Source organism: Melitaea cinxia, chromosome 5 (genome assembly GCF_905220565.1).
Source record: "Melitaea cinxia chromosome 5, ilMelCinx1.1, whole genome shotgun sequence".
NCBI classification, from domain to species: domain Eukaryota; kingdom Metazoa; phylum Arthropoda; class Insecta; order Lepidoptera; family Nymphalidae; genus Melitaea; species Melitaea cinxia.
Window position 1 is genome coordinate 1,662,596 of NC_059398.1, and position 19,681 is coordinate 1,682,276.

General features: G+C 36.6%; 1 protein-coding gene across 2 annotated transcripts in view; it reads right to left on the bottom strand.

Annotated features, from left to right (window-relative positions):
• The window catches only part of LOC123653938 (TNF receptor-associated factor 4), a 42,599-nt gene that overhangs the window by 4,008 nt on the left and 18,910 nt on the right, over positions 1 to 19,681 (bottom strand). Inside the window, exons 2-5 of one of the 2 annotated variants that reach the window (XM_045589912.1) lie at positions 3,628 to 3,732; positions 2,493 to 2,654; positions 1,997 to 2,146; positions 1,336 to 1,497 (exon numbers count right to left, since the gene is read on the bottom strand). In XM_045589912.1, coding sequence (XP_045445868.1) covers positions 1,336 to 1,497; positions 1,997 to 2,146; positions 2,493 to 2,654; positions 3,628 to 3,732 — 579 coding nt within the window. Of the gene's footprint in view, positions 1 to 1,335; positions 1,498 to 1,996; positions 2,147 to 2,492; positions 2,655 to 3,627; positions 3,735 to 19,681 lie in introns of both variants that reach the window. The other variant, XM_045589911.1, reaches the window with a different exon arrangement.

Below are 19,681 nucleotides of genomic sequence, written 5' to 3' on the forward strand. Positions count from 1 at the left end.
AAGGTAGAATAGGCCATTGGGACCTGTTTCACCTCATTTAATAAACTATAACTGTTAGATTCATTTTTGCGAATAGGAATATCTCATATATAAATATAGTGGGAATTCAAAGGTGAAAAAGAATAATACATCAAAAACTTTCATCTGTCGGGTATCGTCATCTGTCAAATAACGTTATCCACATCTGGTGAATAGGCCCTAAGTATATTAATATTATAAAGCTGAAGAGTTTGTTTGAACAAGTTAATCTCAGGTAGGAAAGGTTCGATTTTTTTTTTTATACTCCATTTACCGAGAACGGCTATAGGCTATATAAAATTAGTACGTTTTTTTTTAAATTTACGCGGGTGAAACCACAGAACACAACTAGTATGTATAGAAACTCCAGATATAAATTTCAAATAAAATTCTTTCGACATATGCACGGCTATATCTATCGCTAAATGGGACAATGTTGCCAAAGAATACAAATAGCCCATCTTTATTGCTTTCCGAGGTGAAACATTTATATAATAATTGCAGTGGTTTTTTTTATTCAGGTAATAATTTAAAACTCTGTTTATAGTTTATCAAACGTGTGTGCAAGTGTCATAAGCGAAATGATACTAATTTCAAATGATTATGGTTCCTACATTCAAATTAAACGATTCAACAAACGAATTCCGCTCATGAACTTTTCAATTTCGAACACCTCATTCATTTATTTTTATTATTTTTTTTTTAATAAAAGAACTTTTTTTTATATATAACGAGGTGGAGGTGCAATACCATAAGCGTCGCAAGCGCGTTGCTGATCCTATCTCCAATTCCCCCCATTAGCTCTGATCACCTTACTTACCAACAGGAACACAATACTGCTTAAAAGAATATTAAGCCCTGATTTTCCGTAAGGTACTACCCAAATCGGGCTGCTCCACATTTTGAGCAGGAAGTTTTCTGGTGTGACCGTTCTCGGTTGAGATTTAGTGACAGGTGAATTACCATTATCTCTGGTCACCTTACTCACCAACAGGAATACAGCACTGCTTGAAAGCAGCAATATTTAACCGTGATTTTCTGTAAGGTCGAGGTTACTACCCAAGACTGCTCCATATTTTGAGCAGGAAGTTTTCTATTGTGCCCGTTGTCGGTTGAGAGTTAGTGACAGGTGTAGCGAGGACAGGTGGCGAATGCTAGCGTGACCCCATCTCGCCCCACCCAGGCGGATGACTGCTCACACGTGCTGGTTTTTAGTCAGTAGGAGTCTGACATAACCCTCTGGCGCCCCCGCGCTGGAGGGTATCCATGATGGACTTTACCCACGTGAAAAAAAAGGTATAGCGAGGACAAGCCCACCTTGAAGCGGCAGCCGGCGTCCCGGTAGGCGCAGGCGAGGCTGCCCGCGGCGCAGTCCCGCAGGTGCGCGTCCAGCTCGTCGCGCGCCGGCGCCGCGGCGCAGCGCTGCGGGCACGGCACCGGCGCGCGCGCGCACAGCGCGCCGTGCGCCGACACCGTGTCCTGCGCGCGAGACACACACTGTAGCTATTTTGATACTTTTGACACCTTCATCACTCATCGCCTAAAGCTGGCTATTTGTATACTTTGGTACCTTCACATAGGCTGTTGCATTCCACTACTGGACGTAGGCCTCCACAAGTTTCTTATTTCTTTTATTACGCATTCAGCCTGCGACATGCCACTGCTGGGTATAGGCCTCTTTCACCTTTAGGAGAAAGATTGGTACCCACCACACTGCTCCACTGCTGGTTGGCGAATATGTTCCCCCCTAATGAGTAACGATCAGGTTTACATGATAACAACCGGAACCGACAGCTTAGCGTGCTCTCCGAAGCACACAAGAACCGACGACCAGATCGGAAATTAATATTTGTGTAAACACAAATATCCAATTCAAACGGGAATCAAACCCGCGACCGTCGGTGTTTAGGCGCCGCACACAACACACGCACCAATAGACCAGAGCGGTCGTCAAATCATTTCAATTAAATTTGCTAACCTGTGTGTACCGCTGTCCGCAATGCCTGCAGGGCACGAGCCGTTTGCTGCAATGTTGCTGCACATGCTGCTGTGTGTGTCTCCGTTGCACTTTAGCACCGCACTTGTTCTCGCAGTACACGGGCTCGTGACCGCAGTTCCCTTGATGTTCCTGCAATTTAATATAATACTTTTAGTTAGCATTTACATCAACAACATCTTCCAAAACACTAACCAAAACTTGTATCTACTAAAATGGTCACATATGTAAGTTAAACGTCAATGACAAAAATCATCTTCCAATGAAAACAATAGCTCCAATAATAATAAACTTAAAAAAACAAGTGTGTTTTAGATCACACGACTAAGTAAAAATTTTTATCTTCGCTAACATCAACCCTCTCAACTTCCGTCCGCCTCGCCCGATCACACTTTTCGTAACGCTCTCGTCACGCACCCACCAGCTTGCTCTCCAAGTCAAGCGTGTGTAGCGAAGTTTTACTTCAAGTTGTACCAACCTCGAGTGCGCTCCCCGAGAACTCCTTCCCGCAGTGCTCGCAGTTAGCTCTGCGGCGCGGGCACGTGTAGCGCAGGTGGTCCTGCATGAGCAGGCGCGGGATCATCGCGCCGCACTGGGCGGCGCAGAGCACGGCGTCGTGCTTGCACGTGTTCAGGTGCGCCTGGGGTATTGAGGAGATTTTATTGAAGGTCCTTGCATGGCCTATTGCAAATTCGTTTTTAACTTTTAAAATAAAAATAATCGTGTGGATTTATGAAACTATGCGCGATGCAAGTGGAACTTTAGTGAATAAAAACCTCAGATCAAAACACACAAATACCGCAGAACACTTGCGACATGCGACATGCGACATGCGATAGATGAACAAAAATTTTTTGGGAGGTAGAATTAAAAAAATTACTTTAAAATAATATCATATGGAAATTAAGTTGATATGTCAATTTCGTATTGAATTGAAAATTTCAAATTAATGAAATGTTGTTCAGTTTAGTGTCTTATTTGAGATATTTTTATTAATAACTAGCTGACTCGGACAGACTTCGTTCTGTCAAAAGTTAATAGTTTTTTTTTTTTTCGTATTATAACCTTCCGTGGGACTTAAGGAACATACAAAAAATAAATTAGCCGAATTGCTTGAGCCATTCTCGAGTTATGCGCTTAACGACATTTATTTTTATTTATATAGATTAGGTGTCTATAGAAAAATTTATATAAAAACAAGAATATTATTTATGTATGTATGTATGTACGTTTGGAATTAGTTTTACGTATATTCTAGATCCGTTCTGTAGCAGAGTAAACACAACAACAGATAGCAATGATACAAACATTAGAAATCTTAAGATATTTAGGGCAGCACGTGTCTGTGTTGAAGATAAAGAAATGTGCCGGAGTCGACTTACGCGCATAAAAATGATCGATCGGCCGTCCTTACGATACGCCCTCTTAACATTATCATAACAAATATTTACTATTGGCCGTACCCTGGTTTCACCCGTTTACGTCAAAACTGTGGGAATCTTAGAATGAAAACACGCCTATGTTATTTGGGTCTTTAATTATCTTACTAAGAAGTTTTATCACAATATGAGTTCTAGTTCTGGCATAAAAAAATAACAATTTTTTAAGCTTACCTTCAGCTTGCGGAGTTCGTCTGACCACTGGCATCCTTCCTTGTGATGGATGCAATACACCACTGAACCCATTATCGCCTTTTCCGACTCCGGGTCCGGATATATCTGTAGCAAAAACAAAATCATTTAGAATTTATCAAACACAAACAAACTCACCCACAACCAAATATTTACGTTGTTCCGTTTAAAAATATGATTCGTCGACACCTTCTTCAACTTATTAGCTATATATTTGAACATTTTAATAGAGTAATAGGAAATACACGACGTCAAAAGCAAAGCTTGCCGTAAAGACTGATGGGAGAGCTAGCGCTGGCATAACGGATTATATAGGACATCGCGATCAAAAATAAACCAAAAGCGAAAGTATCAAACAGGCGTAAGCGTACCGTACTCTCGAATATGGAGCACATCGTTACAAAATATGCAAAATGGCGGACGATATATTTTTCGCGCGCTGTTTTCGAAGCGACAGGAGCACTCGGCGCAAGGGCTCGGCGTTAAGTAACGTTCCCTGCACACAATTACGTTATCTACACGGGTGCAACGAACATCTGTGGACCATCGTCCCTTGTTTGTACCGAGATAAGCGTGATTTTTAACTTCCAAAACCAGCTGGTAATGAGACGGGCAAATAATCTTTTTAGAAACTCGAGCGTTCCCTCTCACACGAGGCAGTCAATTCCCTGAACCCTCGAGATGAAGATTTGTTGTTAAGTAAACAAACACAGTAAACAGAAAGAACGTAAAATTGTTTGTAAACAACGCTAGCTAACGAGCTGTAGCGTCCCAAACATCTTTCACTATTCACATACATAGATGTCAAAGCTGAATTAGCTACTAGAATTCGTCTTAACTCATTCCAAATTTTCTACTATTGTAACATACAATGAAAACTCTTCATTTGATAAATGGTTTAAGCGTTGAAACTAGCGAGCGTTGGATGTCGAATCGTTCATGAAAACGAAAGATCAAAACGTTAATAGTGCGATGCGTTCTATTTACATTGATGCATGTGGTCATCGGCATGGCTGCTGCATAACCGTACCACCTTAGGATCTATAGTATTAACTAAAATTGAACACTTAATTCTAAAACGATACGGGATTAAAGATCTTAAGTGTATAAAATAGAAGCGATATTTCCGTGGTAGGATAGAACGAAATGGACGCTCTTAAAGTTAGCAGTGTATAAATTTACAAATTTAGAATGTTATTTGTGTCGTATTCTAAAAAGATGGACCGCGATGTGTTGAACTCTCCCGCATCGCTCAATTATAGAACGCGTTGTACCGTAAACAGAATAGGAACGAAACGTCATAGGATTGTACTATGCTCATGTCGCTTACGACGTTTTGGTTATGAAGATTTGGGAAAGATGAAAATGGTATTCCTTTAGCAAAACATCGCTTAGTTTGAAGTTATAATCAATTATTATAGAGTTAAAATGTATTATATTAATTGTATTAAAATCAAGGATAGTCTACGAAATAATAAAATATTAATAAGTTTTTAAAAGGTTAAAGGAATGTAGCCAAAGTGAACTTGAAACACCTAATGATTCAATATTTTCACACCTACTCGAATACAAAAAAAAAAACTAAATTATTAGTAACTTACATATATTAACGCGTATTCATTTAAATATGAAAATTGTCACAAAATAATATTTATTTTAAATATACGATGATTTTTTTTTAATTCAATGACAAATTAAAACACAAAAAAAATCTATAATTTGAAAACAGTTAATCTAAAATAATTTTGTGAAAAAAAAACTAGGAATAAATTTAGTAAAATTTGGTTGCGTTCGTTTTTAGCTAAATAAAAAAAAAAACAAATATTGAAATATTTTTTTGGAATGACATGACAAAAAAAAGTTAGATTAAAACCAATTAATTACATATGTACATTATAATATGATTATCGATTACTTCAAATCATTATTCGAAACGCAATACATTATACACATACAAAATCCAGTGTGGGTGAATATGTTGCAATTATATAGGCTTTGTAGGCGGCACTTATTGATTTCATCGAACATTTTATTCCTTTTACGTTCGGAAACCAGTTCTTAAATTATAGTTACACAAACTGCTTTGACTAGACTTGGAAATTCATTTACGCTTTACATTTTATACTAATATTATAAACTTCATAAATTTTTTTTTTTCGATTAAATTACAGCGGTAGATGTCTCCAAGTTACATCGTATTACGACGTCACAACTCTTTAGCAGCATCAGAGAGTGTTACCATTACTTATTGCCATTTTAAAAATCAGATGCGAAGCTGTTATATTCAACATTTCTTCAATTCGCTGCGTTTTAAATTGTAGTTATAGGTACATATATTACAGTATATTAGTTATATTTATTTATTAATTATTTATTTTACACTTTATTGTACACCAAACAAATATATTTAAGTATATGTATACGCTTCAGCCTCTAATATCCCACTACTGGGCATAGGCCTCTTTCCCCATGTAGGGATCAGAGCTTAATCCACCACGCTACTCCAATGCGGGTTGGCGGATATATTCCCTACTATGAGTAACGATCGCTATCAGGTGTATATTATAACAAACGGGACCGACGGCTTAACGTGCTCTCCGAGGCACGGTGGGGAGATCCACAAGGACTGCACAAACGCCAAGACCACGGCAAACACCTGTAGGGCCAATACAAATGTTTGTCATGTGTAGGGATCGAACCCGCAACCGCCAGCGCAACAGGTACAATCCATGGCTGTGACCGTTGCGCCAACGCGGCGTCAAGTATATGTATATTTGTTTTTAAATATTACACAATTTTTTCAAAGTTTTTTTTTCCAATATCAACTCCACAACATTTAGTAAAAACATCAAATAGCATGTAAAAACTCTTTTCGTAAGATTAAGTGGTAACAGCGACGTTTTAACAGTTTTCGAGTGGTTCCATCTTTGGTCATATTTAATTGACGGACGCCATATTTGTGTTCACGTAAAAGGACAGGAACTTGACAGGAATTAGGTTCCTAAATGCTGCACTAATTGCCATAGTTATAGAATGAATATTAATATTTTTTTTTTCTCTTTTAAAAACCTTGTCGACAATAAAGAACACAACACAATAGGAATTATCCAACTTGATGTAGTGGTTGAGAAGTTCTATTCGCGTATTTTTTTTTCATATTTTTAACTGCAATGTTATTTACTTATCTATTTCCGTTGCATAATAGTTATTTAATTAGTCTGCAGTATTTAATACTCTAAAAATAAACTAAAACTAAATTGTTTTATTTTTTCTTACTTCCTTGCCTATAATAAATTAAGTACAAAAAAAAATAGTAACCTTAAACGTCTAAAATATTTATAATTTTTTAATATTCTATCTTTAACTTGATTTTTTTTAAATCTAACATCCTTATTTTTTATCACTACTCACAGTTTATATTTCTAATTCAAAATTATGAAAACAAAGGTTTTTTTTCTCTGGAAAATACGAAGAACTATACGAAAAATAATTTAGAAGTGTAACCTACACATAATTATGTTGTCGAGTTAATTTCGCGCGTAAAGTTGTTTTATTTCTGTCACAATTACAAATAATTTAATTGTTAGGTTATGTCCGGTACCAGTCGACCCACATTATTATAAATTGAGATTAATCGAAAACCTTCATCGTTTTATATATTATTTGTTCTTATTAATTAATTAGACCTAAATTTTGTACTATTTAACATAAAAATCATGAAACAGAGCTCGTCTTCCATTATAAAGCTAGTTTAAATGAGGAAATAGGCAGTAAACCATCACCGATAACGAAACCACAGGACAATTAGAAAATAATAAGGCCAATTTATACTTTAAACATAAATTAATAATAAATAAACCTTTTTTATATACACTACATAGGTTGGCAAACAAGTGTACGGCTAACTTAATGGTAAGTAGGTAATTATCGTAGCTTATAGGTATGCCCGCAACACCAGAAGCATCGCAAGCGCCTTACTGACCCTACTCTCAATCATCCCCCCCCCCCCCCGCCCATGAGCTCAGGTTACCTTACTCATCACAGGAACAAAACACTGCTTGATAGCAGTATTATTTAGCTGAGATCTTCTGTAAGATCAAGGTAGGTACTTCCCCAGCTGCGTTACTCCAGATTTTGAGTAGTATATATAGGTATTTGCTGCTTTTCTCTACCTCAGTTAAATTAGATCTATTTTGTTTTGAATATCCATCATAACAGACCGAAACTAGGTACATAAAATAATTTTAAAGAAACGAGTGTGCTTTGGACCACACCACTGAAGTAAAACTTACAAAACCTAACTCTCTCTCTATCTTTCTATCTTCACTGACATATCTATCCCCCTATCAACATCGTTCGCTTCGACACTTTTCGTAAAACTCTCGTCAAGCATTCATCAGCGTATTTCACAAGTCAAGCGTGTGTAGTTTTACTTCAATAAACAAAGAAATATAAAATATATTTGAAAAGTTATTGTAAAGTTACAAAACACGTTTTACATATGTAACCAAAGGTAGGTTTATTATTAGTATGAATGGGAGCAGGTGCTAAGGGCAAGGGCCTCCAATTAGAGGCTTAACATAAACAAGGCGAGTTTACACTAAACCTGAACTTGAGTTTTAAAATACACGCGATGAAGGATATGAGTAACATACACAGATAATAAATTCTTAAATATAGTCTGTGAAGGTTATTTGAAAGAGGTTGCATTTATTTTTTTTATAGTTTATACAAAAAAAAATGTTTAGGTATTTAAGTACACAATTGTATATGCTTAATTGACAATTATATGCCATTAAAATGGCTTACAAATATATCGCATATATAAAATATACATAATTTATTAAGTTTTATAGAGAGAAAAGTAAAGGTTACGACACATATTGGAACTATAGCTCTTTTGAATAAAAGTTGCAGGTTGACTGGCCGATTCAATAATAACGCGTAAATGAAACTGCTATAAGTACTAAGAAGTTTTTGTCACTTACAAGGAAAATTTGTAACAATGTAAAGTAAAATAGTAGTCTATTGTACTACAAATTTTTTGCATTGTGTATTATTTAAATATGCTAATAATGGCTACATTAGCTACGCACATAAGAACCATAACTTTTTTTAAGAATAAAAAAATCATTATCCATGGGCGAACGGAAGCGAGTTCGATGCCCGGCTGCGGCTAGCGGAACCATACCGTGGAATATGTAATGACCTACTGTTTTATACAACTGTATGTATTATGTAACTCAATTCGCAGTTAATATTTATATTAAGAAGTTCACGGTATAAAAATGCAATAATATTGAATATTTACTTTTAAAAAACTATATCTATTTCTTAAGTATTCCTTCATGTAAATACCATTCAAGAAACTAGCAGAACTCATAATTCCTTTGCCTTATTCCGTGGCAAATGTAATTTTAAAAAAATGATGTCCCGCCAAAAAAATTTTTGAACGGTTCAGAAGCGGTCTATTATTAACATCATTCATAAACATCGACTCAAATCAACGAACATGATGGACAGATAATTAATCATTGATGTTAATGCATGTTTTGTTTATGCTACTATCATGTAAACGTGCTGCTACTTTGTAAATTAAAAAAAAAAGTTTTTTGGTCGAATGGGAATAGAGCACTTCATTTGAAATGGGAACGTGATATCAATTAGGTGGCTGTCAGCGCGAGGAGCGGGGGTCGAGTTACTTTGAATTTAATTCGAGGATAATGTTTGTTCTTTTTTTAAAATACACATACATTAAAAAATAATACATACATTATATAAAATGAGTTCGGTTAATAAATAATAAAGAGGTCGTATATATACTTTTTTTTTTTAAATTAATTCTCGAAATCGCAATAAATAGTTAAATTAACTGATCAATAATACAAAAATATTTGTCAGATTGCTAACAGTTTAATAAAATATATAAATGTGGATATACATATAAAAATTGTTAATATTTTAGTGATAAAAATCCTAATTTTCTTGTCGACAATATATCAACATATTTAACCAAATATTTATTCCGCGCTTGTTTAAATTTGTTTCGGATCAAGTTTTTTTTAGAAAAGGGGTGCTTTCAATTTATTTAGGGCTGTTTGGCTACAGTAATGACGACATATGTCAAATCGTGTAAATATTGTTTCTAAGATTAGGCAATTCCAATGTTTTAAGGATCATTTCATACTTTGTTTTTACAACTACCTGTTTGTATTGCATTTATAGATTAAGGTTTTTTGGAGAGAGAATATCTATCTGTAGGTATCTATAATTTATCTCCAAGATGTAGGACGACGCATATCACAAATGCCGCACGTCCAAACATTAATACCGCACATTCCTGTGTTGCGTGCACATACGAGAAATATTCAAACACATTTCAATCATTTTGATTTCATTGATGGTGTTAAGTTTAAGTACTTGAAGTTGACTTTTAACATTGTAATTCCGGCAAATATACTAATTAATGCAAAATCAATGTCACTGATAACAGTTTGACGCGTTCCGTGTTATCTACAAGGGACGCCGATGCTCCGGTAAAGGCTGTAAATCAATCACACATGTTGAGCGGAAGCTTTATCGCCAAGGTTTATATGACAAGTGATTTATATTCGCATTCGTCTTGTTGGGATTAAAAAATATATTTGTGTAAACAAAAATTAAATGCCGAAATGTACTCGAATATTTTTCGAACGGCTGCGCCAAACTGGACAATTCTTTTTTCGTTCGTTATCGTCAGAGCAAGATTTAAAAAAATTATGTATTCATAAAAAGTTCACCGGGACAGCCGGTATATATAAAAAAAATTAAATGAATTATTTCAAAGACCGCAATTTGAGTAGTCCTCGGTCCGCTGGACCCACGAGAAGCGTAAGATCACTAAAGATGGGTGAGGATTGCAGGCAACAGAGATATTTGGAGCAAGCTTGGAGAGGCCTACATTTAGCAGTGGACTGCGATAGGCTGAATAGATTGAGAGAGAAAGAGTATACCATTTTGGTTTGGTGTAGACAAATATATACTATTAATGCTATCGTGGAACAGAGCTTATATCAGTAGATACAATTTTTTTCTGGTATGGGAGTTTATACTTGTGAGTCTCCCTTCTGTACCTTTTAATGTACGTAAAGGTATCAGTCTTTTGTTATCATTAATCTTTGATAACAATAGACACTATAGATAAGCTATTTGTGAATCTGCACTGAAGCAGCTAAGTATTACTCTACTTCTATGTGGAAAGTTGTCTTTTGTCAAAATTGAAACATGTACAGATTATTTCCAATACACTTTTAAACGAATTATTTAATGTCATTGTTGTAATGTTTTGTGTTTTAGTACTTTTGTTATTTAGTTTTATACTTCTTCTTATACATAATAAATCTTTATTCGACCTTCTATGTAAATAAAAATCTCGTATGACAGTGCTTGTTATCGAACTTCTCCGCAATTACTTGACCGATTTTTGTGAAATGTTTTGCATATATTTGGCAGGTCTGAAAATAGGTAGGCTATGTATAAATACCTCTAGGTGAAATGGCGATATATATATATGGCCCTATCGATATGGCAGAATGAAACTTAGACCGTTTTGTTGGAAGAGATCCCTGTTTTATTGATAAGGCCGATTCTTGAACATTTCTTTTTTAATTTTTTTATCGTACAGTGAGGAATACCTTATTTTTATTTTTTGTACTGTATTAGGTACACTTGTACCGTTTTAAAATCATTATCAAGCCATTGATAAAACTCAATCACACATTTCACTCAGCAAGTGCGACCTCTCGTAACCAAGTCACTAACCGTTTAAGTTCAATTGGATAATAACACATACAAGCTATTGTCACCCGTATTTCCTTGCGTCAAGAGGTGAATTGGCTTGTTGAAGCTATCAATCTATATTAAGGATGTATTTGCGAGATTGAACTTTATAACTGAAGAGATAGAGTTATTTTTTGTGTTGTTCATGTAATAGGTACTTCATATACACGGTCGCAGATTGATCGAGACAGGAAATCGCCATTATTGTCGTGTGATTCGCAAGTTCCTTTGAAAATTCGGTTGGTGTTGGTTTTCTTTTTTTACGTTTAATAAGAAAAAGTTCAATGTATAACTGTTGGTATTTTCATATGTTCTTTACAACCTTTTGCTCGTTGATATAGGAAAATGTAACAAAATAAATATTCAAACGAGATTTTCTGGATATGTTATGTCTGAAAAGCAAAAGAGAAACTAAATCAACAAATTGGGAATACCAATTCTCCGATTGATACTAATTAAATTTACGCAAACGCAAGTATTTGAATTAAGAAACGATGCTATTTTTATAATTATCACATCAGCCTTTCGCAGTCCACTACTGGATATAGGCCTCCACAAGTTCACGCCAAAAATGGTATGAACTCGTGTGTTTTGCCCATAGTCACCACGCTGGGCTGGGTTGGTGACCGCAGGGCTGGCTTTGTCCCATCGAAGACGCTGCTGCCCGTCTTCGGCCTGTGTATTTCAAAGCCAGCAGTTGGATGGTTATCCCGCCATCGGTCGGCTTTTTAAGTTCAAAGGTAGTAGTGGAACTGTGTTATCCCTTAGTCGCCTCTACGACACCCACGGGAAGAACGGGGATTTTTATAATTAACTGTACTTTAATTATTAAATTATTTTCTTATTAATGTATTACTATCATCTTAGTTACAGTTATAATTATTGAATATTAAATCAATCATTTATTCTTAGACAGTGTCGCAAATCCTTAACGTAAATTGTCTACATCTTCTATATATATATATATATATATATGAATGTTTGTCTGTATGTCCTTTATAGAATCGAAGAATATAAACTATGCATTAGATCATTTCATGATCTTCAGCGTAGTGTTGTTAATGAGCCCACAAAGGTTTCTGAATTGGTACCACCAAAAAATAAATAAATAAAATAGGCGTAGCAACGCGTAGGGTTATAGCTAGTAACACATAAAAATAAACAAAACAATGAAGTAATACATATGTATATAATATACATATTAAAACGTAATAAATTTCTAAATATTATATCGCACCCTTAATAAAACAAAGATGTAACTCAAAAATCGCAATTTGTGGGAATTGGCGTTTGAAGTTTAGCACTTTTTTCGCATTGTGTTTGATTAAAAATTACCAATTATTTGTAATGCTTTTAATGACTTTTATTATTGATATCAGTAGTTTAAAGTACAGAGATTAATAGAATAATAGAAAAACAATTGTGTTAAAATCTATAATAGCTGTAAAATGGAGATGAAAAAAAAGTTCCGACTTAAATCTCTTTATGCCAAAAATTACTTAATATTTTAGGTAGTATTTCAAAAAAAATCTCTTTAGTATTAAAACATAACAAAAAGTTTTAAAAATAAATCACAATGTTTCGTTTTATGATTATTTAATTGTAATTATGATGTTGTATGTACTAATGCATCATTTTTTTATAAAACGAAAACTGAAATTTATCACCTTTTTTTTAAATTAAACAAATTTATATTAATCTTTCGATATTTATATATCTCTTTATGGCTACAAATATTGTTTTTTAAACAAAACAAAAACTATACACTATTATAAGAATTAGTCTCTAGTACTGTGTGGCTACGGTACCAAAGAATATAGCCACCCCCTCTCTTCCCGTGGGTGTCGTAAGAGGCGACTAAGGGATAACACAGTTCCACTACCACCTTGGAACTTAAAAAGCCGACCGGTGGCGGGATAACCACCCAACTGCTGGCTTTGAAATACACAGGCCGAAGACGGGCAGCAGCGTCTTCGGTGCGACAAAGCCAGTACTGCGGTCACCAACCCGCCTGCCCAGCGTGGTGACTATGGGCAAAACACATGAGTTCACGCTATTTTTGGCGTAAACTTGTGGAGGCCTATGTCCAGCAGTGGACTGTATAGGCTGTAATGATGATGATGAGTCTCTAGTAAATATCTCCTAAAATCACAAATAATTACTAACCACAAATAATCTAATATATAAAATTCTCGTGTCGCGGTGTTTGTAGTTAAACTCCTCCGAAACGGTTAGACCGATTCACACGAAATTTTGTGTGCATATCGGGTAGGTCTGAGAATCGAACAACATCTATTTTTCATACCCCTAAGTTATCATATATGGCAAAACAACGTTTGCGTGGTCAGCTAGTAAATAGTATAAAAATCAGCAGTCTCTTCTTTCTTATATTGTCTATCATCTTGTTTTTGCTCATTGTTTGAATTATCATATGATACACATATATCACACTGACCTTTTTTTGGTTGGTGAAACCCTAAGTTAAATACCGTCGCAATCAATATTTTCTGCACATTTGAATCGTCTCGCCATAAGACTCGACGAATTCCAACCACCAGAGCAGGTTGGGTTTCGAAATGACTACAACACCGTAGACCACATCCATACTGTTCGACAGATTATTCAAAAGACAGAGACATATAATCAGCCGCTGTGTATGGAATTTGTGGACTGCGAGAAAGCCTTCTACGGTGTCGAGACCTGGGCTGTCCTGGACTCTCTGCAGAGATGTCATATCGACTGGCGATATATCGTGGTACTGAGATGTATGTACGACGCAACGACGATGACCGTTCATGTCCAGGACCAGAGAACAAGACCTATCTCCCTGCGGCGTGGGGTAAGACAGCAAGATGTAATATCACCAAAACTGTTTACCACTGCGCTGGAGGATATCTTTAAGACCTTGAACAAGGCATCAATGTCAACGGTGAATACATCTCACCTTCATTTCGCCGACGATATCGTCATCTTTGCGGACACGTTAGATGAGTTAGGCCAAATGCTAGCCGGTCTAAACGAGTCCTCCCGACGTGTCGTTCTCTGTATGAACTTGGACAAAACGAAAGTTATGTCTAACAACCAAGTCATACCGAGACAAGTATCGGTCGATGGTACCCTTCTCTAAGTTGTTCAGGATTATATTTACTTAGGCCATACTATCCAACTAGGCCGCAACAACTTTGAGAAGGAGGCCGATAGGAGAATTCGGTGGGGCTGGGCGGCATTTGGCAGGCTTCGTCGAGTCTTCACTTCGAAGATTCCGCAATGCTTGAAGACAAAAATCTTCGAGCAATACGTCCTGCCTGTGTTAACATTACCGAGCCGAGACATGGACACTGACGAAGGGACTGGTCCACAAATATAAAGTCCCTCAACGTGCAATGGAACTGGCCATGCTTGGGGTTTCCCTCAAAGATAGGATTAGAAACGAGACTACCGCGAGAGAACGAAAGTAACCGATATAGCCCACAGAATTAGCAAGTTGAAGTGGCAGTGGGCTGGTCATCTGTGGCGCAGGACCGGTGGCTGTTGGAGCAGACGCGTCCTGGAGAAGAGATCGCGTCTTGGCAAACACAGTGTGTGACGTCCTCTGGCCCGTTGGACCGACGATCTACCTAAGATTGCCGGTGTAAGCTGGATGAGGATTGCGGAAAACCGGGATGTCTAGCGCGAACTTGGGGAGGCCTATGTCCAGCAGTGCATTGCAATAGGCTGAACTGACTGACAAATATTTGGTTTATTATTGCAGTCAGAGTCAGAAGAACTTTGATTTTCAAACATAAAATTTCTTCTGTTGACAGGCTTATTAAACAACGTATTAAAATCTACAGTGCATCGTCGTCACTCAGGTCGACGTCACTTAGATCTGTGTATTATACTGGAGAAATATTGTAACTGGCCACACTATTGTAATTTCGTCGCTCTCTCAGCTGAATTTGCTCATATTTTGCTCAGTATTTTGTGGTGAATTGGTGTAAGACGTCTTTTCTTCACAATCCGTTGTAAAGTTTTGTGGGGCAGGGTTTTGGGTAGGCATTGAACTATTGGAGCTTGAAAAACTGGATGAAGATGAGCTAGAAGAGCTTGACGATGACGAGCTAGATGAATCGGAACTAGATTAAGATGATCTTGAAGACGAACTAGAGGACTGTAAATGGCTAGTATTATTTAGGTGTCATTTTTCTCGTCAACTCATAAGTGACAGTAAAATATTGAGTCGGTGTCATCATTTTCGTCAGCTCTGCAGTTACATTTTTGGCCTCTGGAGATATATGTATTTTGTTGATTTTCCTCTTCAACCTGCATAACTTCTTTAGTCTAAAATAACAATAATTCATAACACTGTAGTATATTTTAAGGATGAATAATAATCATAATTATTTAACGTCAAAATAGCAGCATTGTTGAATGACAATGATCTATTCAGTCGTTTTGCCATAAAAGAGTAACAATCATCCATCCATACGTCATCCTCATAAACTTTCACATTAATTACAGTAATCAGATGAAAAAAATTATAACTTATTACACTATTATTATATTACTTAAAAAGCCGACCGGTGGCGGGATAACCATCCAACTGCTGGCTTTGAAATACACAGGCCGAAGACGGGCAGCAGCGTCTTCGGAGCGACAAAGCCAGCCCTGCGGTCACCAACCCAGCCCAGCGTGGTGACTATGGGCAAAACACATAAGTTCACGCTATTTTTGGCGAAAGCTTATGGAGGCCTATGTCTAGCAGTGGACTGTATAGGTTGTAATGATACACTATTATGTTTATCTTATAACTTTTACGCTCGATACGCTGAAACTTAACAAAAATTGTGAGCTCTAAGACGACTCCGTTTTCAAAACCTATACAAATAAGCACAACAGTTACAAGTTAAGAATAACTTTTACACGAAAAGGGAATTAATGTTGAAAGTTTTTACTTATCTTTCGTCATTCTAAATAATAAAAAGAAGTAAACAAAAGTGACTTTTATAAATAGCCTTATTTATTACAATAAAGTGATACTTAACCAATTACTCCAACAACTAAGGCATATATTTCAATATAAAACTGAAGTGTTAGGCGTTAACTTTGTAAAATTTGTCAATTTTTAAAACAAAACCGAAGTAAATCCAAATGTTACACATCATTATCAAATGCGTTTTCTGAGAGAATGAAGTATAACAAAAATCATCTTTTTAGTTTAAATCCCTTTTAATCTAATATCGAATTATTTGATGTTACTCAAAACGGCAGCACTTTAATCTCCGCTCACTGCCGGTGCATCTCTGAATCACGCCACTTTATAAGAACTGACTTGTCAGTTCCAGTTCATAGAAAAGAGAGCAACAGTCGCGTATCTCTCTGTGTCTTATAGTTAAAACGCCGGAGTCGAAGTCTACCTATTCTTTACGCGACGAAGACGGGTTTTCTTGTAAAATCTCCAAATTCACAAATTTTGAGTTACATCTTTGTTTTATTAAAGGTGCGATATCGCACCCTTAATAAAACAAAGATGTAACTCAAAAATCGCAATTTGTGGGAATTGGCGTTTGAAGTTTAGCACTTTTTCCGCATTGTGTTTGATTAAAAATTACCAATTATTTGTAATGCTTTTAATGACTTTTATTATTGATATCAGTAGTTTAAAGTACAGAGATTAATAGAATAATAGAAAAACAACTGTGTTAAAATCTATAATAGCTGTAAAATGGAGATGAAAAAAAAGTTCCGACTTAAATCTCTTTATGCCAAAAATTACTTAATATTTTAGGTAGTATTTCAAAAAAATTCTCTTTAGTATTAAAACATAACAAAAAGTTTTAAAAATAAATCACAATGTTTCGTTTTATGATTATTTAATTGTAATTATGATGTTGTATGTACTAATGCATCATTTTTTTATAAAACGAAAACTGAAATTTATCACCTTTTTTTTAAATTAAACAAATTTTTATTAATCTTTCGATATTTATATATCTCTTTATGGCTACAAATATTGTTTTTTAAACAAAACAAAAACTATACACTATTATAAGAATTAGGTACAATTAGTCTCTAGTACTGTGTGGCTACGGGTACTGTGTGGCTACGGTACCAAAGAATATAGCCACCCCCTCTCTTCCCGTAGGTGTCGTAAGAGGCGACTAAGGGATAACACAGTTCCACTACCACCTTGGAACTTAAAAAGCCGACCGGTGGCGGGATAACCACCCAACTGCTGGCTTTGAAATACACAGGCCGAAGACGGGCAGCAGCGTCTTCGGTGCGACAAAGCCAGTACTGCGGTCACCAACCCGCCTGCCCAGCGTGGTGACTATGGGCAAAACACATAAGTTCACGCTATTTTTGGCGAAAGCTTATGGAGGCCTATGTCTAGCAGTGGACTGTATAGGTTGTAATGATACACTATTATGTTTATCTTATAACTTTTACGCTCGATACGCTGAAACTTAACAAAAATTGTCCAGGACCAGAGAACAAGACCTATTTCCTTGCGGCGTGGGGTAAGACAGCAAGATGTAATATCACCGAAACTGTTTACCACTGCGCTGGAGGATATCTTTAAGACTTTGAACAAGGCATCAATGTCAACGGTGAATACATCTCACCTTCATTTCGCCGACGATATCGTCATCTTTGCGGACACGCTAGATGAGTTAGGCCAAATGCTAGCCGGTCTAAACGAGTCCTCCCGACGTGTCGTTCTCTGTATGAACTTGGACAAAACGAAAGTTATGTCTAACAACCAAGTCATACCGAGACAGGTATCGGTCGATGGTACCCTTCTCTAAGTTGTTCAGGATTATATTTACTTAGGCCATACTATTAAACTAGGCCGCAACAACTTTGACAAGGATGCCGATAGGAGAATTCGGTGGGGCTGGGCGGCATTTGGCAGGCTTCGTCGAGTCTTCACTTCGAAGATTCCGCAATGCTTGAAGACAAAAGTTTTCGAGCAATACGTCCTGCCTGTGTTAACATTACCGAGCCGAGACATGGACACTGACGAAGGGACTGGTCCACAAATATAAAGTCCCTCAACGTGCAATGGAACTGGCCATGCTTGGGGTTTCCCTCAAAGATAGGATTAGAAACGAGACTACCGCGAGAGAATGAAAGTAACCGATATAGCCCACAGAATTAGCAAGTTGAAGTGGCAGTGGGCTGGTCATCTGTGGCGCAGGACCGGTGGCTGTTGGAGCAGACGCGTCCTGGAGAAGAGATCGCGTCTTGGCAAACACAGTGTGTGACGTCCTCTGGCCCGTTGGACCGACGATCTACCTAAAATTGCCGGTGTAAGCTGGATGAGGATTGCGGAAAACCGGGATGTCTAGCGCGAACTTGGGGAGGCCTATGTCCAGCAGTGCATTGCAATAGTCAGCCTACTGACTGACAAATATTTGGTTTATTATTGCAGTCAGAGTCAGAAGAACTTTGATTTTCAAACATAAAATTTCTTCTGTTGACAGGCTTATTAAACAACGTATTAAAATCTACAGTGCATCGTCGTCACTCAGGTCGACGTCACTTAGATCTGTGTATTATACTGAAGAAATATTGTAACTGGCCACACTATTGTAATTTCGTCGCTCTCTCAGCTGAATTTGCTCATATTTTGCTCAGTATTTTGTGGTGAATTGGTGTAAGACGTCTTTTCTTCACAATCCGTTTTAAAGTTTTGTGGGGCAGGGTTTTGGGTAGGCATTGAACTATTGGAGCTTGAAAAACTGGATGAAGATGAGCTAGAAGAGCTTGACGATGATGAGCTAGATGAATCGGAACTAGATTAAGATGATCTTGAAGACGAACTAGAGGACTGTAAATGGCTAGTATTATTTAGGTGTCATTTTTCTCGTCAACTCATAAGTGACAGTAAAATATTGAGTCGGTGTCATCATTTTCGTCAGCTCTGCAGTTACATTTTTGGCCTCTGGAGATATATGTATTTTGTTGATTTTCCTCTTCAACCTGCATAACTTCTTTAGTCTAAAATAACAATAATTCATAACACTGTAGTATATTTTAAGGATGAATAATAATCATAATTATTTAACGTCAAAATAGCAGCATTGTTGAATGACAATGATCTATTCAGTCGTTTTGCCATAAAAGAGTAACAATCATCCATCCATACGTCATCCTCATAAACTTTCACATTAATTACAGTAATCAGATGAAAAAAAATTATAACTTATTACACTATTATTATATTACTTAAAAA